Source organism: Pristis pectinata, chromosome 43 (assembly GCF_009764475.1).
Source record: "Pristis pectinata isolate sPriPec2 chromosome 43, sPriPec2.1.pri, whole genome shotgun sequence".
Classification (NCBI taxonomy): domain Eukaryota; kingdom Metazoa; phylum Chordata; class Chondrichthyes; order Rhinopristiformes; family Pristidae; genus Pristis; species Pristis pectinata.
The window spans coordinates 1,917,911-1,944,925 of NC_067446.1; the positions used below are offsets into that span (position 1 = coordinate 1,917,911).

Below are 27,015 nucleotides of genomic sequence, written 5' to 3' on the forward strand. Positions count from 1 at the left end.
TCTTCCGTACCTCTGAACGTGTCCAGGAGATGCTTCCCAACGTACCAGCAAATGGTCTCGAAGTTCGGGAACTTGAAGAGGTCTGCCGTGTTCAACCTCTTTTCTATCTCGTAGGCCCTGGAAGAGAGGGGCAGGCAGGGACACCATGGGTATCAGAGCAAGAGGGTAAACAACCAGCGCGACTTCAGTGCCAAGTGCTCCTCCACCTTCGAGTGTGGGCACCTGCTCTGCGACAACCAACTGTGGCACTCAGTCCATTCTCTTCCACTGCAGTGAAGGAGCCCTTGTGGTACAACCCTACCCCTTCCATGGGTGGCCACAAGGTTGGGGGCCGCTTACTCTGGGACAAACGTATCACTGTTCCCGGGACCCCAACCTTTGGGTCACCATTGCTCAGACACTCAACAGGACCTGCTGCTTGGAGATACGGTATACCGTGGCAAGGGACACACCCCAAGGCCTTTCCACCACCTACAAGTGTGACGGGACACTCCCTGCTTGCCTGGTGGAGTTAGTCCACGCACTCCACATCCGCCACATTACCTTTACCCTATCTACAAGTCAGCAGTGTGACGGGACACTCCCCACTTGCCTGGATGAAGTTAGTCCATGCACTCCACATCCGCCACATTACCTTTCCCACCATCTACAAGTCAGGAGTGTTACGGGACACTCCCCACTTGCCTGGATGAAGTTAGTCCATGCACTCCACATCCGCCACATTACCTTTCCCACCATCTACAAGTCAGCAGTGTGACGGGACACTCCCCACTTGTCTGGGATGAGTGTGACTCCAACAACTCTCAAGAAGCTCAGCACCGTCTGGCACACTCAATCAGCAGCCCATGCACCCCCCTTAAAAACTCCCTCCCTCCACCACAGTGGCTGCAGTGTGCACCGTCTACAGAATGCACCACGGCTCCTTGCCCGGGGCTACTCCGACAGCACCTCCCAAACCCTCCACCTCTCCTGCCGAGGGCAGGAGTATAGGGGAGCCCCACCACCCGCAGGCTCCCCCTCACACCCCCAGGTCCCCCCCCACACCCCCAGGTCATGGATTGTCCCGACTTGGAAACGTAATTAGCTGCAAGCTGCAAAGCTCTGCGTCTTTGGACAGCAGTGGTTCCAGACTTGACCGTACATTCCTAGGTGACACAGGGCAGGCAGGCTTACAGGACAACAGCACAGGGCCTGAGTAGCTTCTTATTGCTTCCTCAGAGTTCAGCCTGTCAGCTAACCCCTCCCAACAGAGCCCAGGGAGACAGCATCGAAACAGGCCCTATGGCCCAACAAAAAGGAGGGGGGGGGGGTGTACATGCACCTGTCTACATCAATGGTGCTGAGGTTGAGAGGGTTGAGAGCTTCACGTTCCTGGGAGTGAACATCACCAACAGCCTGTCCTGGTCAAATCACGTAGACGCCACGGCCAAGAAAGCTTACCAGCGCCTCTACTTCCTCAGGAGGCTAAAGAAATTTGGTTTGTCCCTTTGACTCTCACCAACTTCTATCGATGACCATAGAAAGTATCCTATCTGGATGTATCACGGCTTGGTACGGCAACTGCTCTGCTCAGGACTGCAAGAAACTGCAGAGAGTTGTGGACACAGCCCAGTGCATCACGGACACCAGCCTCCCCTCCTTCGACTCCGTCTTTAGCTCTCGCTGCCTTGGTGAAGCAGCCAGCATAATCACCCACCCGGGTCATTCTCTCTTCTTCCATCAGGAAGAAGGTACAGGAGCCTGAGGGCACGTACCACCAGACTTAAGGACAGCTTCTATCCCACTGTGATAAGACTATTGAACGGTTCCCTTATACCATGAGATGGACTCTGACCTCACAATCTACCGTTGTGACCTTGCACCTTATTGCACTGCACTTTCTCTGTAGCTGTGACACTTTACTCTGTACTGTTATTGTTTTTACCTGTACTACCTCAATGCACTCTACTAACTCAATGTAACTGCACTGTCTAATGAATTGACCTGTACCATCGGTGCACAAGACAAGTTTTTCACTGGACCTCGGTACAAGTGACAAGAAGAAACTAATACCAAATACCATCAACCACCCATTTTCATTTTGCCATGTTCCCTCCAAACCCCCCACCAGATTGTACCCCTCACCCACACACTGGGCTGATTAACCCACCGATCCCGCACACTCGTTGGGACACAGGAAGAAACCAGAGCACCCGGGGGAAACCCATGCGGTCACAGGGAGTGTGTGCAAACTCCACACACACACACACACACACACACACAAAATGCTTCCTTGGCACCAACCCTCCACAAACCCCAGCATAGACCGAGGGGCCAAGCGGCCCCGAAATTCTACCTGCTGTGAGCTCAGACAAGCAGACAAGCGGTGTTTAACAAGCAAGGTCTTCAGGCAATTTAAACCTGTTGAGCAGCTTACTTTAATTGCAACAAGAGAGCTGCTGGAGGAACTCAGCAGATTGAGCAGCATCTGTGGGGGTGGAAGGAACTGTCGACATTTCGGGTCGGAACCGTGCATCAGGACTTACTTTAATTGCATTTCGATGTTCAGACTGTGTAGGAAGTTTCCGCCGAAGGCAATACAGTCCAGGGGGGTGAGTACAGCATGGATCCAACCTGCGGAAGAGAAGGATCGGGATTAGCAGGGGTGTGAACTCCAGAGAAGGTAGTACCAGTGTGTGGCGCGCCCCCTCCTCGCCAACCCCCCGAGCCCCCGAGCCCCTGCGCTGACACATCAACCTGGCTCAGGGAGCTCAAGGGTCTGCAACGCGACAATGGCCTGATTCAGAGGTGACCCAAGCCAGGCGCAGGTTATAGTCATAGAGCAGGGAAACAGGCCCTTCGGCCCAACTTGTCCATGCCGACCATGTTGCCCGGCGAGCTAGTCCCATCTGCCCGCGTTTGACCCAAAGCCCTCTCAACCTCTCCTATCCATGGACTTACCTAGACAACTTTTAAATGTTGCTAATGTGCCCGCCTCAACCACTATTTCTGGCAGCTCATTCCAAATACGCACCACCCTTTGCGTGAAGAAGCTGCCCCTGATATCCCTTTTAAATCTCTCGCCTCTGATTTTAAACCTATGCCACCCCCTCCCCGGGAATTAGACGGCGTGCTTTCACCCTGTCTATGCCCCACCACAAGAGTCCCGACCTTATGCAATCAAAACACCACACCTGAGGTCCCAGACCCATGGTGAGATACAGAACAGCCTCCAACCAAACCCCATTGTGGCCTCTCTGCCTGTGATGTCCTGGATTGTTACAATGCCCAAAGCAGACGAACAACACCTCACCTTCCGTCATCGAGCCCTACAGCACAGAAACAGGCCCTTCGGCCCAACTGGTCCATGGCGGACAAGATGCCCCGTCCAAGCTAGTCCCATTTGCCAGCATTTGGACCATATCCCTCTAAACCTTTCCGCTCCACATACCAGTCCAAGTTGTTCGTGAACCTGCCTCAACCACTTCCTCTGGCAGCTCGTTCCATATACCGACCACCCTCTGGGTGAAAAAGCTGCCCCTCAGGATCTTATTAAATCTGCCCCCTCTCACCTTAAACCTGTGCCCTTGATTCCCCAACCCTGGGGAAAGAGTGCATTCACCCGATCTCTGCCCCTTGATAAGATCACCCCTCCTACATTCCCGAGGAGAGAAGTCCGAGCCTGTCCAACCTCTCCCTGTAACTCCCTCCTTCAAGTCCTGGCAACGTCCTCGTGAGACTTTTCTGCACCCTTTCCAGTTGAATGATCTCCTTCCCAGAGCAGGCTGCCAAAACCGAAGACAAACTGTCCCTGGAGCCTTTCAGACTCCAGAACAAATCCTCTCACTTTAGTTGATATCAAAACTCTTGTGTGGCTCAGTTCTCCTCTCTCTATGAGCACTCCCTGACCTAGCAGTTACATCCCACAACCCTACATTAGCAACACTAGATGATGAAGCATCCTGGCCCTCCAAATGCCCCCATTACTGTCCTTCATCAATCGTGGAACTGAATTTAGGAGCCGAGAGGTAATGTTGCAGCTGTATAGGACCCTGGTCAGACCCCACTTGGAGTACTGTGCTCAGTTCTGGTCACCTCACTACAGGAAGGATGTGGAAGCCATAGAAAGGGTGCAGAGATTTACAAGGATGCTGCCTGGATTGGGGAGCATGCCTTATGAGAACAGGTTGAGGGAACTCGGCCTTTTCTCCTTGGAGTGACGGAGGATGAGGGGGGACCTGATAGAGGTGTATAAGATGATGAGAGGCATTGATCGTGTGGATAGTCAGAGGCTTTTCCCCAGGGCTGAAATGGTTGCCACAAGAGGACACAGGTTTAAGGTGCTGGGGAGTAGGTACAGAGGAGATGTCAGGGGTAAGTTTTTGACTCAGAGAGTGGTGAGTGCGTGGGATGGGCTGCCGGCAACGGTGGTGGAGGCGGATACGATAGGGTCTTTGAAGAGACTGTTGGATAGGTACATGGAGCTGAGGAAAATAGAGGGCTGTGGGTAAGCCGAGTAACTTCTAAGGTAGGGACACGTTCGGCACAGCTTTGTGGGCCGAAGGGCCTGTATGTGCTACAGGTTTTCTATGCTTCTACTTGGACAGGGACATGGATAGGAAAGGTTTAGAGGGATAGGGGCCAAATGGGACTACCTGAGATAGAAATCTTAGTCAGCATGGCCCAGCTGGGCCCATTTCCATGCTTCATGACCCTTAGACCTTGCCTTGCCCCCATCGCAGATATCCTTGCTGTCCTAGTTATATTAAGGTGACCCTGAGGAAGGAACCACGTGCAAGATATCCAAATCTGCCCACGACACGAAGATAGGTGGAACAGCAAGTCGCGGTGAGGAAGCTGATTCTGCCACGGGATGCAAGTCGAATTCGTGAGTGGTCAACGAAAGTTTAACGTGGGGAAGTGTGAGGTCATTTGCTTGCTCTTACCAGGGCACGTCAGATTGCTATCAAGGTGGAGAGAGGCTGCAAGTGAATGAAATTCAGAGGGATCTAGGAAGTTTCCAGTAGTGGTAGAGTCTAGGACCAGAGGGCACAGCCTCAGAATAAAAGGACGTCCCTTTAGAACGGAGATGAGGAGGAATTTCTTCAGCCGGAGGGTGGTGAATCTGTGGAATCCGTTGCCACAGACGGCTGTGGAGCCCAAGTCATTGGGTGTGCTTAAAGCGGAGATTGATAGGTTCTTGATTAGTAAGGGTGTTAAAGGTTACGGGGAGAAGGCAGGAGAATGGGGTTGAGAGGGAAAACTAAATCAGCTATGATGGAATGGCAGAGCAGACTCGATGGGCCAGATGGCCTAATTCTGCTCCCATTCTCATGTTACAATACCACACCAATCACCAATCCACCTCCGTGCCCTCCACTCCAAAGTAAAGATCATCCCATTCTCAGATCCACTGCCAAGACAACGCCTGCGTTTCTGCGGACTGGGAGACCGCACGCCAAGTCCTCGCCAATTCCTTCACGGCAGCACACAGGCGAATGAGCCTTCTCGGAGACTAAAGCCCTCACCTCTGCCCCCGTCCCACCACCCCACCAATTATGAGGGCAAAAAAAAACCCAAGGGAGTGCAGCCCTGTTGGAGTGACACGACACCGGGAGGACCCCTTAAATTGGGAGTAACGATGCTCTGGCGCGATGCCCCGCCCAGTTGAATAGCCCAGCCGATTCAAGCGAGTTACAGATGAGTTGTGAGAAGCAGTGGGAGGGTAAATTGTGCCATGGTGGTCGGAAGACTCACCTGTCGGGATGAAGAGCGTCTGGCCCTGCTTCACTGAGCACTTGTAGCACTTGTCCACCTGGTCCCCGTAGAACATCTCATTCTGGTTGTTGGAGGAGCTCCAGCACTCGAACAAGGCCAGGTTGGCGCTGGTGGGTCGGATCAGGTAGAAAATCTTCTCCCCCTGCCCGAAGAAGCCATTAGGTGACGCCTCACTCGAAACCCCGATCGCAGCAAGCCGGACGCCCTCGCGGTTGAGCTAACAGATCGCGTGGGCCAGCAACCCTTCAAATCCCCGCCGTAATGAAGCGTCCGCGTGCGTTTCCCTGTAATGGCCCACTCCCCTCCCACACCACGGCGGCTTTTCAGGGCAAGGAGAGAGAGGGGAGAGGGGGGGAGGGGAGGGAGGGGAGGCAGAGAGCGGACCAGTCCTACCTTGAGCACGTGGTACCAGACGGAGGTGCCCCCAAAGTCGATGTGGAAATCGGTGTAGCTGTCCCTCACCCCCATCAGGCAGTACTTCTGCACGCTGGGCCGCTCGAACAGCGATGACTCCGGCCACAGGTTCTCCACCCACGACAGCTTCCGCACCAGCCGAGGAGTCTCCACCAGGTTCGACAGCCTGCCATTGGCCCGCGGGCAACCAATCAGGGCGGGGTGACCACTGACACCGCCTCCGTCCACAACCAACATGGACGTTCCTTGCTGCCCCTCCCTCCCGTGGCGCTCCCTCCCCTCCCCCTCCTTCCTGCCCACGGCACTCCCTCCCCCCTCCCTCTCGCAGCTCTCCCTCCCTCCTCCCGCAGTGCTCTCTCCCTCCCCCCAACCCACGGCGCTCCCTCCCTCCTCCCCGCTTCCCGCAGTGCCCCCTCCCCTCCGTCCCTTCCCCTGCCCCCCACATTGCCCCATTGTACTCCATTACAACCCTGCACTCATCCTATTTAACATCGCCCCCCCACCCCCGAGTTTCTACCTCTCCCTCACACACTGGGGGACCATAGGTTCAAGGTGAGAGGGGAAAGGTTTAAAAGGGACCTGAGGGGCAACTTTTTCTACACAGAGGGTGGTGAGTAGATGGAACGAGCTGCCAGAGGAAGTGGGTGAGGCAGGTACAACGGTATCATTTAAGAAGCACTTGGACAGGTACATGGAGGGGCAGGGAGTGGGATATGGGCCGAATGCAGGAAATTGGAACGAGCTGGGTGGGCACCGTGGTCAGCATGGACTGGTTGGGCCGAAGGGCCTGTATCCGGGCTGTATTGCTCTGTGACTCCACGATAAGAGCTTTCAACATCCACAGAGGATTCCAGGGATTCACTGCCACCCGAGAGAAGGAATTATGACATGCCTCGGAACTGAGTGACTGGCCCCTCATGTTGTGGGCGTGAACACCCCCCCCCCCCCACCGATGAGGGACCCCTCCCACTGATGGGAAGATCCGAGGAGGTGTGAGGAGAGGTGGGATCAACGGGGAGGGTGGGTGAGCCCGCTCCGTCGCTCTCTCTCCTCCCTGCGCCTCTCCCCTCCTCACCTCGTGTCGGAGAACTCGAGGCTGATGACGTTGAGGACCTTCTCGCGATTGCCGCTGTTGTAGTACTTGACGAAGTCGCCCAGCTTCATCTTGCAGTCGGCCTGCCTGGCCACGTCAATGACGTCGATGATCTTCTCCGACCCTGTGGGGGGGGGGGGGGGGTGGAGGTGGGGAGAGGAGGGAGAAAGAAAGTGGGTGGACACAGTGAGGCAGGAAAGGGACATACCGCACGATATAGCAGCAGAATTACTTCACTTCCTTGTCAAGAACCCGTCAATCTCTGCCTTGAATACACCCAATGACTTGGCCTCCAACACCCTCTGTGGCAACAAATTCCACAGATTCACCATCCTCTGGCTGAAGAGATTCCTCCCCGTCTCAGTTGTACAGGGACATCACATCCCTTTATTAGAAGGCTGTGCCCTCCCCAGATCCCGGACGCTGCTCCAGCCTCCCCCACCCTTGAAGTGTGTGGACGCTACCAGCGCAGAGATGAAGTGCCAGCTGCCAGCAATCCCGGTAACGCACCCCTTCCCCTGTTCATAGGAGTGATCACCATCAAGAACCAGTCCTGGTCCAACCATGTGGACGCCACAGCCAGGAAAGCTCACCAGCGCCTCTACTTCCTCAGGACGCTAAATAAATTTGGCACGTCCCCATCGACCCTCAGCAATTTTTAATCGATGCACCATAGAAAGCATCCTATCCGGATGCATCCTGGCTTGGTACGGCAACTGCTCTGTTGTGACCGCAAGAAAATGCAGAGAGTTGTGGACACAACTCAGCGCATCATGGAAACCAGCCTCCCCTCCATGGACTCTGTCTACAATTCCCGCTGCCTCGGTAAAGCAGCTGACGTGATCAAAGACACCACCCACCCCAGACATTCTCTCTTCTCCCCCCTCCCATCGGGCAGAAGATACAAAAGCCTGAAAGCACGTACCATCAGGCTCAAGGACAGCTTCTATCCCGCTGTTATAAGACTATTGAACAGTTCCCTGGTACGATAAGGTGGATTCTCGACCTCACAATCTACCTCGTAATGACCTTGCACCCTATTGTCTGCCTGCACTGCACTTTCTCTGTAACTGTAACACTTTATTCTGCATTCTGTTATTGTTTTCCCTTGTACTACCTCAATGCACCAATGTGGTGAATTGATCTGTATGAACGGTACATAAGACAAGTTTTTCACTGTAGCTCGGTACATGTGACAATAATAAACCAATTTGCCAGTACTGATAACATAGTCTGCAGTGCGCTCGGGTGCGTTGGGGGGGGGGGGGGGGGGGGTGGGGACAGAAAAGAGTGAGGAAAGGCCGCAAGACTTGGGCTCCAGAGCAGGGCCACTCACCCACGTATCGTTCCACGTCGTTCACGGTGAAGCTGCTCGGCGGCACCGTCATCCCCAGCCCGTCTTTCTTGGCCACCAGGATGGGCACGCTGAAGCTGTTCTCCTCCAGGTACTCCACTGTCAGCTGATAGCCCGTCGGCCTCAGGATGACCTCGTCTGCGCTGCAGCGGGGACGGGAGAGGGGGAGAGGTAGGGAGGACACGCACACACAAAGTGAGAGAGAGAGAGAGAGAGAGCGAGAGAGAGAGGGGATCACCGTCGTGGTAGAGAAGAGGGAGAGATGGAAGATTAACCCAACTAACCCATGGGGAGAAGAGAGCAGAATCTACAGAGAAGATGGGCAAGTTTTAGTGTTCACACAGACGGGTCAGCAGCTGGATTCGCACAGCTGCATTGAAGGACTTGCAAACATACTGCTTACAAGCGCAACACTGAAGGACTTGGAAACAATGTCAACAAGTGCAAGGGCAGGTACTTGAACCAACCTGCACAACCCTAATCATTACCTTCTATAATCAGCTTCTACCACCAGGCTCAAGGACAGCTTTGATCCCATTGTTGTAAGACTCTTAAGCAGTCCCTTTGTATGATAAGATGGACCACTGACCTCCCAATCTACCTCGTTGTGGCCCTTGCACCTTATTGTCCGTCTGCACTGCACTTTCTCTGTAACTGTAACACTTTATTCTGCATTCTGTATTGTTTTCCCTTGTACTGCCTCAATGTGATGAAATGATCTGTATGGACAGCATACAGAAAAAAGTTTTTCACTGTACCTTAGTACGTGTGACAGTAATAAATCAATTTTCCCTCAGTACAGCAACACTGGGACCACTTTGCACCACAATGGACTTTTTATTTTGTTCTGATTGTATCTTTCTTGGAAATATTGTGTGTAATTTATGTTTAATTTATGTTTTCCTGCTTATCTGCTGCTCTGTGCCTGTGATGTTGCTGCAAGGAAGTTTTTCATTGCAACCGTGCACACCTGGACTTGTGCATCTGACAATAAACTCGACTTTGAGGTTTTAAAATCAGTGCGTGTTGAATATCGGGGCACAGTCAAATCAAGTCAAGACGAGTTTATTGTCCTGTGCACAAGCATGGTGACATTTTGGTACGACGAAAGACTTGCTTGCAGCAGCATCACAGGCACGGAGGTACAGACAACACACAGAGCATAAATTATACAAGAAAAAGACTGTGCAAAACAGGACATTAGCACAAAAAGAGAAACACAACCAGAGACAAGTCCACGGCAGTGCGAGAGGTGGTCCGTAGTGTCCCGTTGCTGAGGTAGGGTTAGGGTTGTGCAGGTCGGTTCAAGAACCAAACGGTTGAAGGGAAGTAGCTGTTCCTGAACTTGGTGGCATGGGACTTCAGGCTTCTGTACCTCCTGCTCGATGGACAGAGGCCTGAAGGAAGAAATTCCTGCCCTTCTTCCACAGCTGGACCACTGACCCAAAGAGGCAGACGTAGCCTCGGGCTCACGGCCTCACATCTCCAACGCCTCCCAGCACTGCCCCTCCCCACCGCGCCAGATGCTGAAACGTTTGCTCGCACCCGAGTGACGCGCTCGAGATCAGCTGATGGGCACCCGGGGCCGGACGTTCGAGGGTGACCGTGCCTGGGATGCCTGCGGAGAAGGGGAGGCTCCTACCTCGGAAAGGTCCTGCTACGGAGCTCTTTGATGAAGGTCTGACTGCCGGTTTGCACCGGGTGGCTCCTGTCGACGGTGCCAAAGCTCTCCTGCTTCGGGAAACATTTTCTCCTTTTCACTTCAGAGAGAAAGGGAAACAGAAGGAGAAAGAGTTATGTCACGGTGAGTTTCAGGTCAATCTGGATTTGCTCTGCTGTACTGAATGACTTCGAAACACAGCTGCCATTGTACTGTATGAAGGTGAGAAGTACACAGTGGGTTAATGAACAGGTAATTGTTTTAGATCTATAAATCGGTGTGCCGTTAATGGATGATGGGGATATAGCAGCCCAGAGTCCCCACTGACCATTGAACACCCATTTACGCTGAAGGAAAATACAAACTGCTGGAGGAAATCAGTGGGCCGATCAGCATCCGTGGAGGCAAAGACCGTCAGACAGAGGAGCAGAATTAGACCATTCGGCCCATTGAGTCTGCTCCACCACTCGACTGGAGTATCTCACAAAGGTGGACAAGTTGGACATATCAGAGTCGTCGAGGAAAGAGGAGGAGCAGGCTACTGAGACGACACCCATTGTTTATGGTCTGTACCTGATAATGAGTTGAATGTTTTGGGCTTGACTGTCTTGCCTTTTTAGATACAGAAACTGATTTCTCAGATAATTGAACATAATGCTAAACCTGAATGCAAAATATTTTCAAGTTTGACTGAGCACAAGAATAGAAAAAGATAAATACTGGTGATCAAACACTGCTAAAGTGGTTCAGTGGCTTGCCAACCCAGACTGGGCACAGGCTGAAGTGTGAGACTGGAGATGTGTCTGCTTTACCCTGTCTCCTCCCCCAGCAGTAAGCAGGGGTGACTTGTAACTTCTGGATTTGGTTCAAGTTGATTTGCTTTTTAATAGTATTTGCCTCAGCTGATATCCCAGTGCTGAAGTTGCTGGTGTAAAACTCCATTTGATAACCAACTTTTTCAAGGTTGTTCTGTTCTTGCAGCATTGTCACTTCACCAGTGACACTTGACAACACTGTATGAATAAGTTCTGTACACAACCACATTGTTAAATTTTTCCAACACGATTCAATTTCTACTGATTATAAGCTTCATACAAACACTTTTAGCTACTGTACATATTACTAGCTGTTCAATAATGTTACAGAATCCCACCTTAAAAGAATTACTAGCATCAAAATGTCTAATGCTAGAGGACATGCATTTAAGGTGAGAGGGGGCAAGTTTGAAGGAGATGTGAACAAGGCACATTTTTTTTTAAAAGAGTGGTGGGTGCCTGGAATGCACTGTCAAGGGTGAGGGTGGAGGCAGATACAATAGTGGTGTTTGAGGCTCTTGGGCACATGAATGTGCAGGAAAGGGAGGGTTATGGACATTGTGTAGCCAGAAGAGATGGGAGTTTTAATTAGTTTGGCACAACACTGTGGGCTGAAGGGCCTGTTCCTGTGCTGTACTGTACTGTTCTGTGGCTGACTTGTTTTTTTTCTCAACCCCTGTTTGAGTGAGGAAAGATTTGGGGTCTCAAAGGCAAGGACTCTGAACACAGTCTGGCAGTAAGTGATTTTATTTACAAAAGACAAGCGTGGGAAAATGGTAACAGGAATAACACACACGCACACACACACGCGCACACGCACAAAACGAACTAGGCACACGCCTCACCAATGATCTCTCCAGCACCGTTCCATGGTATTCTGCCTGGAGTGAAGCAGGGTGGTCCCTCGAAGATGGCAAAAGAGAGCGAGCCGAGCACACGTGGCACCCTTTATAGTGCTGGAGGGCTGAGGTCCAGCCCAGGTAATTTACAGGGGGCCAATGGCTCAGTGCCAGCAAGGACTAATTGATTATAAAGGCCGATGGCCCAAGGCCAAGTACAAAGGTAAAGGGGCCAATGGTCAGGTGTGCGCTGATGGGTGGGGCGGGGCCAAACCTTGATTGGCAGCAGTGTGTCTTCCGACTAGGTCGTGGGCAGTGCTGTCACATGACAGCCTCGACCCTCCGCAATACAACCCCATCCTCCCCGCGACCCTTGACCAATCAAGGATATATCGCCAAAGGGACAGTCAACGTTTCGGGTCGAGACCCTGCCTCGGGACTTGGGACCCGAATCGCCCACTGCTCTCCGCAGATGCTGCTTGACCTGCCGAGCTCCTCCAGCTGTTTGTTTTTAGCTCCAGATTCCAGCAACTCTTGTGGCCGCATTTATGCCAATATCATTTTTATTCTCCCCATGCTCCCATCAACTCCCCCCACCCCACCCCCGTAGTGCGAAAGGTCATGGCTGTCACGTGACGCCATTGAGCACTGGTCGAAAGCAACACCACTGTCAATCAAGGTTCGGCTCCACCCCTGCCCTTCTGGGCACGTCTAACCATTGGCTTTTGTAAAACACCTTTGCACCTGGCCCCGAGCGATTGGCTTGTTTGAATTACCTGGGCCGGCTCCACCCCCAGCCCTCCAGCAGTATAAAGAGTGCAACATGCTTGTTTTCTCTCTCTGTCCTCTCCGAGGGACGTTGGGGTAAGCTGTGCACAGCTAGAGAAATTAGTTAAGTGTCCCTGGGACAACAGAGCCGATGCTTGTGCAGAGTCAGGGGGTCAGGCATTGTATTGCTGTTCTCCCTGATCATTTGTGAGCGAGAGAGAGCGAGAGAGAGTTTATCCATCCCCATTCATTCTGTTCCTGCGTTTGTGTTTGTGAATAAATCATTTTTAAAACTCCAGAGACTGTGCCCAGAGTCCTTGGCCTTTTAAGACCTCAAAACCTCAAAGAACCTTTTCTCACAACAACCACACACACCCCCCCCCCCCCCCCCAACCTTCCTGGGATTTCTCCACTACGCCAGACACAAGCAGCACTTCACAGGGGGACGATTGACTCCCTCGGCAACTGCCCTTCCTGCTGCACCAAAACAGCACAAGATGAGCGATCTGATTACCCACCTTTGGAACCGAGGGGAACTCTCAGCTCCATCACTCGCAACTTCCGCAGTGAAACTTCCTCAGGAGCCTCACAAGCGCAACGTGGGGAGATGCTCATGTTTAAGGAAGTCACTTGCGAGGAGGAGATTCTTAAAGGAGAGCAGCGAGGCTGAGGGAGTTCTGGAGCTCAGGGGGCCAGGCAGCTGATAGTGGAGTGACAGGGAGGGGTTGGACGTGGAGGAATGCAGGGATCCCAGAGTAACAAAAGTTGCCACACACAAGTTTGCTGATGACAAAGTCGTCGACGACACCACTGTTGTTGGACGGGTCACAGGTGGCGGTGAGTCAGTGTACAGGAGCGAGACGGGACACCCAGCTGAGTGGTGCTGCAACCACAATCTCTCCCTCAATGTCAGTAAAACTAAAGGGCTGATCGCTGACTTCAGGAAGGGGAAGGAGGGTGAATATGCGCCAGTCGGCATTGGGGGAATCAGCGGTGGAGAGGGTCAGCAGCTTTAAATTCCTGGGCGTTAACATATCGGATGACCTGTCCTGGGCTCAGCACATAGATACAATCACAAGGAAAGTGCGCAGGCATCTCTACTTTCTCAGGAGGTTCAGCTTGTCACCGAACACTCTTAAACTTCTGCAGATGTGCTGTTGAAACTATCCTGGTTGGCTGCATCACGGTCTGGGACGGCAATTCGAATGCGCAGGAACATAAGAAGCTGCAGAGAGTGGTGGACTCTGCCCAATACATCACGGGCACATCCCTCCCCACCATCGGGAGTATCTACAGGAGGCGCTGCCTCAAGAAGTGCAACATCCATCATCAAAGATCCCCACCATCCGGGCCGTGCCATCTTCTCGCAGCTACTGTTGGGCAGGAGGTACAGAAGCCTGAAGTCCCCACACCACCAGGTTCAGGAACAGCGACTTCCCTTCACCCATTCGGTTCTTGAACCAACCGGCACAACCCTAATCACTCCCTCAGTACAGCAACACTGGGACCACTTTGCACTACAATGGACTTTGTGGTTTCTTTGGTTCTGATTGTCATCTTTCTTTTAAAATGTGTGCATAATGTTTACTTCATGTTTTTCTTGCGAATGCTGTGTATCTGATGCTCTGTGCCTGTGATGCTGCTGCAAGTAAGTTTTTCACTGCACCCGTGCACACACGGACTTGTGCACATCACCATAAAACCAACTTTGACGTAGGGCTGGGGAGCTTGCAGAAGATGCAAGGGATTTGAAAGCAGCGGCAAGAGAGAAAGGAAATGTTTGGGTTTAATGTCTCACTTCGATAAGATACATCTCCAACACATCTTGAGTCTGATTCTTTTTGGTGACTGTGCAGGAAGGAGAGGGAATCACAAAGAGGCAGGCTCCCCTACATACTCCTCAAGTCAAGCCAGGCAGAGAGTACTTACTGACAGAGGGCCCATGCATCTTCTCACAGTCCGGGCAGTGATACTGGTCGATCTCCACTGCCTTGTCCTCCTCTACTCCAACGCAGCTGAAAAAGCAAAAGGTGAACGTTACCAACACAGTCCTGGACCTGGGAGCACCTCAGTCCCCCCAACCTCCCGTGCCCACCACCTCCCTCTGGCTGAGACTAATTTGCACCTGTCACGTGGCTGTGTTGGGACAATTGTTCCCCAGAGCTTGGGAGTGCTTGGGGTCCCGGGAAGAGGCATGGGGCGGAAGGTGTGGGTCCTCCTTTTGCGCGGGAAGTGGTGACAGAAGAGTGGACCAGGGAGTCATGAAGAGAACGGTCTCTTGGCAATGCTGAAAGGGGAGGGGAAGATATGACTGGATTCAGGAAAGGAGGGTCACAAGATCACAAGACAAAGGAGGAGAAGTAGGCCATTTGGCCCATCGGGTCTGCTCCATGAGCTAAACTAAACTATTCCTATCTAGCCCCAGTTTCTGGCCTTATCCCCATATCCCTTGATACTTTGACTAATTAGATACCTATCAATTTCCTCCTTGAACGCCCCCAATGATCGGGCCTCCACAGCTGTACGTGGCAAAGAATTCCGTAAGTTCACTACCCTCTGGCTAAAGAAATATCTCCTCATTTCTGTTCTAAACCGGTACCCTCTATTTCTAAGACTGTGCCCTCTCGTCCTGGACTCACCCACCAAGGGAAACAGCTTAGCCACATCTACTCTGTCCAGTCCTTTCAACATTCAAAATGTTTCTATGAAGTTCCCTCTCATTCTTCTGTACTCCAGTGAGGACAGTCCAAGAGCCGAAAAACGCTCATCGTATGTAAAGTTTGTCCTGTCTGACAAACTTACTGGAGTGCTTTTGAGAACATTACGGGCGCAGTGGATAGAGGGGAACAGGTGCACGTCGTTCGATAAAGGTGTCACATAAAAGTACAGGGTACTGTTGAGGCCGCATCTGGAGTATTGCGTGCGGTTCTGGTCTCCTGACTTGAGAAAAGATGTACCGGCTTTGGAGGTGGTGCAGAGGGAGGTTCACCGGGTCGATTCTGGAGATGAGGGGGTTAGTCTACGAGGAGAGATCGAGGCGCCTGGGACGATACTCGCTGAAATTCAAAAGGATGAGAAGGGATCTTATAGAAGCATAACGGTGGTGTAGCGGTTAGCATAACGCTTTACAGTGTCAGTGACCCTGGTTCAATTCCGGCCCCCGTCTGTAAGGAGTTTGTACGTTCTCCCTGTTTCTGCGTGGGTTTCCTCCGGGTGCTCCGGTTTCCTCCCACATTCCAAAAACGTACAGGTTAGGAAGTTGTGGGCGTGCTATGTTGGCGCCGGAAGCGTGGCGACACTTGTGGGCTGCCCCCAGAACACTCTACACAAATAAAATGCATTTCACTGTGTTTCGATGTATATGAGACTAATAAAGATACCTTATCTCTTATCTTATGAAAGGGATAAGTAACAGAGGCTGGAAAGTTGTTTCCACTGGTAGGCGAGACTACAACTAGGGGCCATTGCCTCAAGAATCGGGGGAGTAGATTTAGGACGAAGATGAGGAGGAACTATTTTTCCCAGAGAGTTAGTGAATCTGTGGAATTCTCTGCCCAGGGAAGCAGTGGAGGCTACCTCATTAAGACACAGTTAGATAGATTTTTGCGTAGTAGGAGAATTAGGGGTGATGGGTAGGTGGAGCTGAGTCCACGGCCAGATCAGCCACTATCTTATTGGATGGCGGAGCAGGCTCAACGGACCAGATGGCCTACGCCTGCTCCTATTTCTTATGTTCTCATGACTGGTGGTGGAATCTTGTTGGAGCTGGTGGAAATTGTGAAGGATGATCTGTTCAACATCAAGGGTCGGGGTGGAAGGTAGACGACATCCAGGACCCAACGCAAACTCTGAACTGCTAGTCGCCACTCAACGCAAATACCTCGAGCCCAGTCTGACCAGCGTGAACACCGCTGGACACTCTGCAACGTCCGTCAACCTGACTCAAACATCATACAAGGGTGTCAGAGAGAACACCAACCAACCGAACACGACACAACACACGGACCAACATGTGCACCGCACAACCGGACACAAACACCAAATGTCCCCAACACAGACAACGTAAAATCCAGATCCCCCTCAACCGGATACTCCCACGCCTCCCTCGCCCTCCCTGAATCCTCCCCCACCCCATTCCCCTCCCAGACCGCCTTGCCGCTCCCTTTCCCCCCTCCTTGGACCCTGTTTTTCCCACCCCTCCCTAGAACCTTCTGTCCCTCTCCACGAACCCAAATTCCCATTAACTTCTCCCAGCCCTTCCTCCTCTCCCACTGTCTGCACCCCCTCCCTGTCACCCCTCAACCCCTCCCAGCCACCCCACACCCCTTTGTCCCTTGTCTCCTCCCAGGAACTGCCTGCTACCCCCAACCACACCCTGCCCTTACCCCCACAACACTGTCCCCAGCTGCCACTGTCTGGGACTCCTGGCCCCTTCTCCTCACCTCCCCCACCCCCCTGCCCTCTTTTGGACCCCCGGTCCCCTTTCACTCCCCCCTGGACCCCCAGCCCCCACTTCTCCCCCTGGGTGACCCCAGCCCCCTTCTCTCCTCACTGGACACCCGGCTCCCCGTCTCTCCCCTCCCAGACCCCCGGCCCCTTGACTCAACCCCTGGGCCTCCAGTCCCCTTTCTCTCCCTCATGGACCACCAGCCCCCCCCCCCCCAGAACCCCAGCCCTCCTCTCCCCAGTGTCCCCCAGCCCATTCTCTCCCCCCTGGACCCCCAACTCCCCTTCTCTCCCTGGGCACCCCCAGACCCCCTTCACTCCCCTGAAACCCCCTACCCTCTCTAGAACCGCGGCCCCCGCCCCCTCTCCCTCCTGTCCCACCAGCCCCCATCTCCCCCCCGACCCCTTGCCATCTCCTGGAACCCCAGCCCCCCAACTCTCCCCCCCGGACCACAAACTCCCTCCTGGACCACTGGCCCCCCGTTCTCTCTCCCAGGACCCCTCCTCTCCCCGCTGGACCCCACCACCCTCTTCTGGACGCCCAGCCCCCTCCGGGAACCCCCAAGTACTACCTCTCCCTCCTGGACCACCTGCCTTCCCATCTCTCCCCAGAACCCCAGCCTGCCTTCTCTCCCTGGGCTCCCCGTCTCGTCCCTCTGGACCCCCAGCCCCCTTCTCTCTCTGGGGTTCCCCGGCCCCCGTCTCTCCCCCATGGACCCCCAGCTCTCTCCTGGACCACTAGCCCCAACCTTCTCTCCCCCCGGCCTCTTCTGAAACCCACGGCCCCCCTTCTCTTCCCTGAAACCCCCTACCCTCTTCTGGAATCCCGGATCCCCCCCCACCCATCTCTCCCCCCCACTGGACCACCAGCCCCGATTCTGGAACCTCGGCCCCACCCCACCCACCATTCTCCCCAAGATCCCCCAGCCCCCTCCAGGAAGCCCCAACCACTATCTTTCCCTCCTGGACCACCAGCCCTCCTTCGCTCTCCCCTACCATCTTCTGGAACGCCAGCCCCCGTCTCTCACCTAGACCCCACCGGCCACTGTCTCTCCCTCCTGGGCCACCAGCCCTCCATCTCTCCCCTGGAACCTCTCCCCCCTCACCAGCCACCTTCTCTCCCCCACTGGACCCCACCACCTTCTTCTGGACCCCCCGGCCTCCTCCAGTAAGCCTCAACCACTGTCTCTCCCCAGATTCCCCTGGCACCCATCTCTCCTTCCTGGACCACCAGCCCTCCACCTCACCCCCGGAACCTTCCCCCCACCCCCCTTCTCTCCCCCACTGGACCCCACCACCTTCTTCTGGACCCCCTAGCCCCCTCCGGTAAGCCTCAACCACCATCTCTCCCCGGGTTCCCCTGGCACCCATCTCTCCCTCCTGGACCACCAGCTTCCCCCACCACCTTCTTGTGGAACCCCGGCCCCCGTCCCTCCCTCCTTGACTACCGGCCCCCTGGCCCCCCATCTCTCCCCAGAACCCCCTACCCTCTTCTGGACTCCCAACCCCCTCCCAGCCCCCATCTCTCCCTCCTCAACTGTCTCTCCCCCGGACCCCCGGCTTCCTCCCAGGGCATTCCCAGCCCCCGTCTCTCCCCCCCTGCCCTCTTCTGGAACCCCTGCCCTCCTTCTGTCTCCAGGCGTCCCCAGCCCCCATCTCTGCCTGCTTGACTACCGGCCCCCTGTCTCTCCCCTGGAACCCACCCCCCCGCTCTCTTCTGGACCCCCGGCCCCCTCCCAGGGCACTCCCAGCCCCCGTCTCGCCCTCCTGGACCACCAGCCCCCCTTCTCTCCCCCCTGCCCTCTTTCTGTCTCCAGGCGTCCCCGGCCCCCGTCTCTCCCTCCTCGACTACCAGACCCCTGGCCCTCCCCCTGCCATCCTGCTCTCCTCAGGGACCCCCGGTCCCCTTCTCTCCCCCCTGCCCTCTTCTGGAACCCCGGCCCCCATCTCCCCCTCCTCGACTACCAGACCCCTGGCCCTCCCCTGGAACCCCCCCCCTGCCGTCCTGCTCTCCTCAGGGACCCCCGGTCCCCTTCTCTCCCCCCCCCCCCCCGCCCTCTTCTGGAACCCCGGCCCCTATCTCTCCCTCCTCGACTACCAGCCCCCTGGCCCCTCTGTCTCTCCCCTGGACCCCCGGCCCCGCTTCTCTCCCCCCACCCCCAGCCCCCCGGCTTCCCCCTCCTGTCCCCCCCGTCTCCCCCGGTCACCCGGCGCCGAGGCTCCGGCCAGCGGCCTAGCGGACGGCCGCCCCTCCCCTCACCCTCCGGTGTGACGGGAGCCCCCCCACCCGGGACCGCTCCCCCCCCCCCCCTCCCCGCCTCACCTGCCGTGGAACCAGTCCTGACACACATCGCACTCGATCATGAAGCGGGTCACGTCGTAGGGGAGGCGGCAGAGGCAGTAAACCGGCACCGACGCCATCGCCGCGGGGCCGTTGACAGCGCCGAGCGCCGCCCCCCCCGCTCCCGGGCCGCACTTTCCACACCCCGCTCCCCCCCTCAACCCACAGCAACACCCACCCCCCCCGCACTCACAATAAATCACCGGTAATATTACACCCACCCGCACTTAAATATCCACCGCCAATCCGAAAATCCCCTCATTCCGAATCGCACATTCGCCACCGCTCGGCCCGGAATAAAGTCCTGGTATTATTTATCCCGGTGGTTTTGGCTGGTTTGGTTGGGGGGGGGGGGTCGAGGGTGAGTCGTTCCGTTCCCGGCCGCACTTTTCACACCGGGGTTCGGCTCCCCCACCACACAAACACTGACCCTACCACTGACCCTCACCCACACTGACCCTACCACTGACCCTCACCCACACCGACCCTCACCTCCAGTCAAATAAAAGGCTGATGTTTTTGCGCTGGGTTTCTGCCTCTGTTATTAAAATTAAGAATAACGTGTCAGTTTCCATTCGCACTTTCATGACCACAGCAGGGCTAGCTTCTGAGTCCCCTCCACACTTTTGGTGTTGGTTTATTATTGTCACTTGTACCGAGGTACACTGAAAAACTTGTCTTGCAAACCAATCGTACAGGTCAATTCATTACGCATTGCAGTTACATTGGGTTAGTACAGAGTGCATTGATGTAGTACAGGTAAAAACAATAACAGTACAGAGTAAAGTGTCACAGCTACAGAGAAAGTGCAGTGCAATAAGGTGCAAGGTCACAACAAGGTAGAGCGTGAGGTCAGAGTCCATCTCATGGTATAAGGGAACTGTTCAATAGTCTTATCACAGTGTGGTAGAAGCTGTCCTGAAGTCTGGTGGTACGTGCCCTCAGGCTCCTGTATCTTCTACTCGATGGAAGAGGAGAGAAGAGAGAATGACCCGGGTGGGTGGGGTCTTTGATTATGCCGGCTGCTACACCAAGGCAGCGAGAGGTAAAGACAGAGTCCATGGAGGGGAGGCTGGTGTCTGTGATGCGCTGGGCTGTGTCCACAACTCTCTGCAGTTTTTTGTGGTCCTGGGTAGAGCAGTTGCCGTACCAAGCAGTGATGCATCCAGATAGGATGCTTTCTGTGGTGCATCGGTAAAAGTTGGTGAGAGTCAAAGTGGACAAACCAAATTTCTTTAGCCTCCAGAGGAAGTAGAGGCGCTGGTGAGCTTTCTTGGCCGTGGCATCTACGTGATTTGACCAGGATAGGCTGTTGGTAATGTTCATCCCAGGAACTTGAAGCTCTCAACCCTCTCGACCTCAGCACCATTGATGTAGACAGGTGCATGTACACCGCCCCCTTTCCTGAAGTCAACGACCAGCTCTTTTGTTGACATCCCTCACTCATCTCTCCTTCCAGTTTTATTCACAATTCTGCTATTTACTCCTCCTTAAAAATAAAACTTAGAAACATAGAAAACCTACAGCACAATTCAGGCCCTTTGGCCCACAAAGCTGTGCCGAACATGTCCCTACCTTAGAAATTACTAGGCTTACCCATAGCCCTCTTATTTTTCTAAGCTCCATGTACCTATCCAACAGTCTCTTAAAAGACCATTCCACACACTCACCACTCTGAGTAAAAAACTTACCCCTAACTTCTCCTCTGTACCTACTCCCCAGCACCTTAAACCTGTGTCCTCTTGCGGCAACCATTTCAGCCCTGGGGAAAAGCCTCTGACTATCCACACGATCAATGCCTCTCATCATCTTATACACCTCTATCAGGTCCCCCCTCATCCTCCATCACTCCAAGGAGAAAAGGCTGAGTTCCCTCAACCTGTTTTCATAAGGCATGCTCCCCAATCCAGGCAGCATCCTTGTAAATCTCCTCTGCACCCTCTCTATGGCTTCCACATCCTTCCTGTAGTGAGGTGACCAGAACTGAACATAATACTCCAAGTGGGGTCTGACCAGGGTCCTATACAACTGCGGCATTACCTCTCGGCTCCTAAATTCAATTCCACGATTGATGAAGGATAATACACTGTATGCCTTCTTAACCACAGAGTCAACCTGTGCAGCCACTTTGAGCGTCCTATGGACTCAGACCCCAGGATCCCTCTGATCCTCCACACTGCCAAGAGTCCTACCATTAATACTATGCTCTGCCATCATATTTGACCTACCGAAATGAACCACTTCACACCTATCTGGATTGAACTCTTATCTGCCACTTCTCAGCCCAGTTTTGCTTCTCTTATTTTTTACCCTCACACCTTTGACATATCATGAATTTTTAAATTCATATCCGCACATTCGTCGACAATCAGCACATATCTATCCTGGGTCCAATACGTTGGTACATTCATGAAGAAGGTACATCAGCAGATCTACTTTGTTCGGAGTTTGAGATTTGGTTTGTCACCAAAGGCTCTGACAAATCACCATCTGAGACCTGTCCTCTTCTCGTTACTACCATCGGGGAGGAGGTACAGGAGCCTGAAGACCCACACTCAACGATTCAGGAACAGCTTCTTCCCCTCCTTCGTCAGATTTCTGAACGGTCCATGAACCCATGAACACCATCTCATTATTCCTTTCTTTTTGCACTATTTATTTATTTTTGTAATTTTATGTCTTTGCACTGTACTGCTGCTGCAAAACAACAGATTTCACCTCAGAAGAAACAGGAAAGGACTGCAGATGCTGGAATCAAATCAGATAGCTTTATTAGTCACATGTACGTCAAAACACACAGTGAAATGCATCTTTTGCATGGAGTGTTCTGGGGGCAGCCCACAAGTGTTGCCACGCTTCCAGCGCCAACATAGCATGCCCACAACTTCCTAACCCATACGTCTTTGGAATATGGGAGGAAACCGGAGCACCCGAAGGAAATCTAGATGAAAAACACGATGATGCCCGAGGAACTCAGCAGGCCAGGCAGCATCCGTGGAGAAAAGCAGGCGGTCAGCATTTCGGGTCAGGACCCTTCTCCAGGACTCGAGGGTCCTGACCTGAAATGTCGACCGCCTGCTTTTCTCCACGGATGCTGCCTGGTTTGCTGAGTTTCTCCAGCATCAGAGATCTCACCTCATTTAAGTCAGTGATAATAAACCTCATTCTGATTCCTTCACAACCTCAAGTACAACCAAGTTTCTCCCTTGGCACAATTCCAATAAACTAAACATATTAATTCCACAAAATACTGATATTAAAACTAATTTTAAGTCTCTCCTTCCCCCCCCCCCCCCATCTCATCTTGCATATTCACCAGTATATTGGGTAAAAAGAAACTATCTTCTCACCAGCCAACACAAGCTCTTGCTCCACCCTTTCCTTCCACCTTGTTATACAGGCTATCTCCCCTCTTTATTTCCTGTTCAGATGACGGGTCTCGACCCAAAATGTCAACTGTCAATTTCCCTCCACAGATGCTGCCTGACCTGCTGAGTTCCTCCAGCGTATTTTGTGCGTTGCTCCAGATTTCCAGCATCTGCAGTCTCTCGTGTTTCTAATTAGCTAACACAGATTCGTCTCGAGGACGGAGGGCGCTGGCCTCTGGTAATTTAGAACACGGAACAGTACCAGCACAGGAACAGGCCCTTCGGCCCACGATGTTGTGCCGAACTAATTATTAAATGCCTAACTAGACCAATCCCTTCTGCCTGCACACGATCCATTCTCTGCATAACCATGTGCCCATCACAGACCCTCTTAAATGCCTCTGTCGTATCTGCCTCCACCACTACCCCGGCAGTGCATTCCAGGCACCTGCCACTCCGTGTGTAAAAAAAACTTGCCCCGCACACCTGCTTTCAATTTTTCCCTTCTCACCTTAAATGCACACCCTCTAGTATTGGACATTTTGAGCAACAGATACTGACTGTCTACTCTGTCTCTGCCTCTCATAATCTTACAAACAACTCTCAGGTCTCCCCTCAGCCTCTGCTGCTCCAGAGAAAACAACCCAAGTTTGCCCAACCTCTCCTCAAAGCACACGCCCTCTAATCCAGGCGGTGCTCTGGTGAACCTCTTCTGCATCCTCCCCAGAGCCTCCATATCCTTCCTGTAATGGGGCGACCAGAACTGAATGCAATACTTTCCCTTGCTGCGTCTATTCTACTTTCTTCCCTTCTGCAATTTATTTGCTGATTACTCTTTTCACATGAACATTGTATTGATTATTGCTCCTCTAAAGCAGCCTTGGGATTCTAGTTGGCACTTTCAAGTCTTTTTTTGTTGTCAGGTTGAGTTTACCACCAGATATACAAGTCCATGTGTGCTCAGGTGCAATGAAAAACTTACTTGCAGCAGCTTCACAGGCAGATAGCATCAGAGACACAACATTCACAAGAAAAACATAAATTATACAAGAAAAATAACACAATTAAATTGTTCCTCCGACTGGGACCAGATTCACCGGGGTTCCCAACACAATTATTTTGTCATCTCCTTCGGCTGATGAAATAATACTTTTGATTAAAATAAGAACAAATCTTCCTGCCGCTTACAATCATTCAACCTGGATGGAGTGGACGTGGGGAGGACGTTTCCATCAGTGGGAGAGTCCGGGATCCAAGGGCGCAGCCTCAGAATAAAGGGACGTCCTTTTAGAATTGAGATGAGGAGGAATTTCTTCAGCCAGAGGGTGGGGAGTGTGGAATTCATTGCCACAGACGGCTGTGGAGGCCAAGTCATTGGGTGTGTTTTAAGGCTGAGATCGATAGGTTCTGGATTGGGAAGGGGGTTAAGGGTTACAGGGAGAAGGCAGGAAAATGGGGTTGAGGGGGGAAAAAGCCAGCCGTGATTGAATGGTGAAGCAATGGGCCAAATAGACTAATTATGCTGGATTGTGATTATAAGATTCACTTTAAAAGTGGGGAAGGTTATGTTGTGATTAAGAGAAGCACTTTCCAGCATTAACACATCATTGTGGCAGTTGTCAATCGTGTTAATTCTGTGGGGATTTTGCAGTTGCTTTTTATTACTTTTCCATTTTAAATAAAGTCCCAAAATGTGCAATGCAATTATATTTCTTTTTCTTTTCAGTTTTGTATTACTTATGTCTATCTCATGCTCTGAGTGTTGTACCCGTGTGCCTGTGATGCTGCTGCAAGTTTTTCATTGTACCTGTACCTCACCGGACAGGACAATAAACTCGACTTGATTTGAGCAGAGAGAAGTTCTTAGGTTTGAGGGCGTAAAAAAGCAAACTGTTGCAAGCAGCGGGGACTGCAAACATTGGCCTTTCTTGCAGGGGGATGAGGGATGCAATCACGCAGAAGGCACCCCAGCGGCTCTACTTCGTTAGGAGTTTGAGGAGATTCTGTATGTCACTAAAGACTTTGCAAATTTCTACAGGTGTACAGTGGAGAGCATTCTGACTGGTCACCGCCTGGTACGAAGGCTCCAATGCGCAGGATCGCAAGAGGCTGCAGAGGGTTGTAGACTCAGCCAGCTCCATCACGGGCACAACCCTCCCTGCCATCCAGGACATCTTCAGGCAGCGGCGTCCATCACTGAGGACGCTCACCACCCGGGACATGCCCTCTTCTCGTTACTACCATCAGGGAGGAGGTACAGGAGCCTGAAGACCTACACTCAATGATTCAGGAACAGCTTCTTCCCCTTCACCATTGGATTTCTGAACAGTCCACGAACCCATGAACACTACCTCATTATTCCTTTTTCTTTCACAACTATTTATTTTTGTAATTTATAGTAATGTCTATGTCTTTGCCCTGTACTGCTGCCGCAAAGCAACAAATTTCAAGTCACACAAGTCAATGACAATTTTCTGACTTTGACAAGGGCGTCTCAGACTTTGGAGCAGTCTGCATAGTTTTGGCCTCCATCTGTCCTGAAGAAAATACTATTTATCTACAGCACACTTGGTCCCTCCAGTCAAAACATTCACTGCTACTTATCTGCCGTGCCTTATTTAAAAAAGGCATCTGTATGCACTCCAAGTTTCAGGCAGACCAAGGTGCACCTTTCACCGAGTTGAGGATCTTCCAGCAGCAGTCGATGTCTGTCTTGGTACGAGTTCCCGGGAACAGACTGTAGATCAGGGAGTCCCGTCACACAATTGCTTGGGACGGACGTCGACAGGGAGCCTTGCATCCTTTTTCAGACCTTCCTGGCAAACGGACAGCTCCCCAGAGAGCACGCTGCTTGTGTTAGGACTGATTCGGGCAACAAACCACCCCGTGGTTCAGTATGGGGAGGATGCCTTCAAGGGCTGTTGTTGGGTGGTTGGGGGTGAGAGACCAAGTCTGAATGGTTCCCAGCAGGATTTATGGAGACTTCTGGGGTCTTGGAACCTCCCTGATGGATGTGATGGAAGCTGCTGTCTCCACCTCTCACTGCACAGCTCTCCCAGTCTCATTCCTTAGAGCAACCAGCGCAATGAGCAGTATCTCCACACCGAGACCCGGGGGCAATTTGTTGCTGGATTTGCCTCGGTTGCACCCAACACAGCAGCACTGTGACGCATCTCCGATGCACATTGCTATAAAGACCCCTCCACACCGATTCTGTCAGTGCCCTCGTTCCCGGGACCTCATCTCACACACAAGGGATAGTGTGGCATAACCTTGTCTGCTGGATTAGTGGGACAAGGGGGTCGCGTTGAGGTTGCAGCAGAGAGCACCTCACACGAGGAGACAGACAGTCAGCCCATTGCAACGGGGATGGGGACAACGGTCTTCATCCAAAAGAGCCACGAATCTCTGGAGCACAGAGATTATGGATCAATGTTGCCTGGATTGGAGAGCATGTCTTCTGAGGATAGGTTGAGTGAGCTAGGGCTTTTCTCTTTGGAGAGGAGGATGAGAGGTGACTTGATAGAGGTGTACAAGATGATAAGAGGCAGAGATCGAGTAGACAGTCAGAGACTCTTTCCCAGGGCGACAATGGCTAACACGAGGGGACATAATTTTAAGGTGATTGGAGGAAGGTATAAGGGGGATGTCAGGGGTAAGTTGTTTTTACACAGAGAGTGGTGGGTGCGTGGAACGCACTGCCGGCAAAGGTTGTGGGGGCAGATACATGAGGGACATTTAAAAGACTCTTAGACAGACACATGAATGATAGAGAAATTGAACACTACAGCACAGTACAGGCCCTTTGGCCCACAATGGTGTGCCAACATTTTATCCTGCTCTGGGATCTATCTAACCCTTCCCTCCCACATAGCCCCCCCATTTCTCTATCATTCATGTGTCTATCTAAGAGTCTCTTAAATGTCCCTAATGTATCTTCCCCCACAACCTCTGCAGGCAAGTGTGTTCCATGCACCCACCACTCTGTGTCGAAAAAACTTACCCCTGATATCCCCCTTATACCTTCCTCCAATCACCTTAAAATGATGTCCCCTCATGTTAGATAGATCTTAGAGCAGGATAAAATGTCAGCACAACATTGTGGGCCGAAGGGCCTGTACTGTGCTGTAGTGTTCTATGTTCTATGATACTGGGTGGGA

General features: G+C 52.7%; 1 protein-coding gene across 5 annotated transcripts in view; it reads right to left on the reverse strand.

Annotated features, from left to right (window-relative positions):
* Positions 1-19,600, reverse strand: part of phf8 (PHD finger protein 8) — a 47,036-nt gene extending 27,436 nt beyond the window's left edge. For all 5 annotated transcript variants that reach the window (XM_052009058.1, XM_052009062.1, XM_052009061.1 and 2 more), the window contains exons 1-9: positions 19,470-19,600; positions 14,630-14,715; positions 10,261-10,378; positions 8,601-8,761; positions 7,247-7,388; positions 6,151-6,337; positions 5,737-5,899; positions 2,526-2,613; positions 11-117 (exon numbers count right to left, since the gene is read on the reverse strand). In XM_052009058.1, coding sequence (XP_051865018.1) covers positions 11-117; positions 2,526-2,613; positions 5,737-5,899; positions 6,151-6,337; positions 7,247-7,388; positions 8,601-8,761; positions 10,261-10,378; positions 14,630-14,715; positions 19,470-19,567 — 1,150 coding nt within the window. In that variant the 5' untranslated portion in view covers positions 19,568-19,600. The remainder of the gene's footprint in view (positions 1-10; positions 118-2,525; positions 2,614-5,736; positions 5,900-6,150; positions 6,338-7,246; positions 7,389-8,600; positions 8,762-10,260; positions 10,379-14,629; positions 14,716-19,469) is intronic.
* Between the last annotated feature and the right edge of the window lie 7,415 nt (positions 19,601-27,015).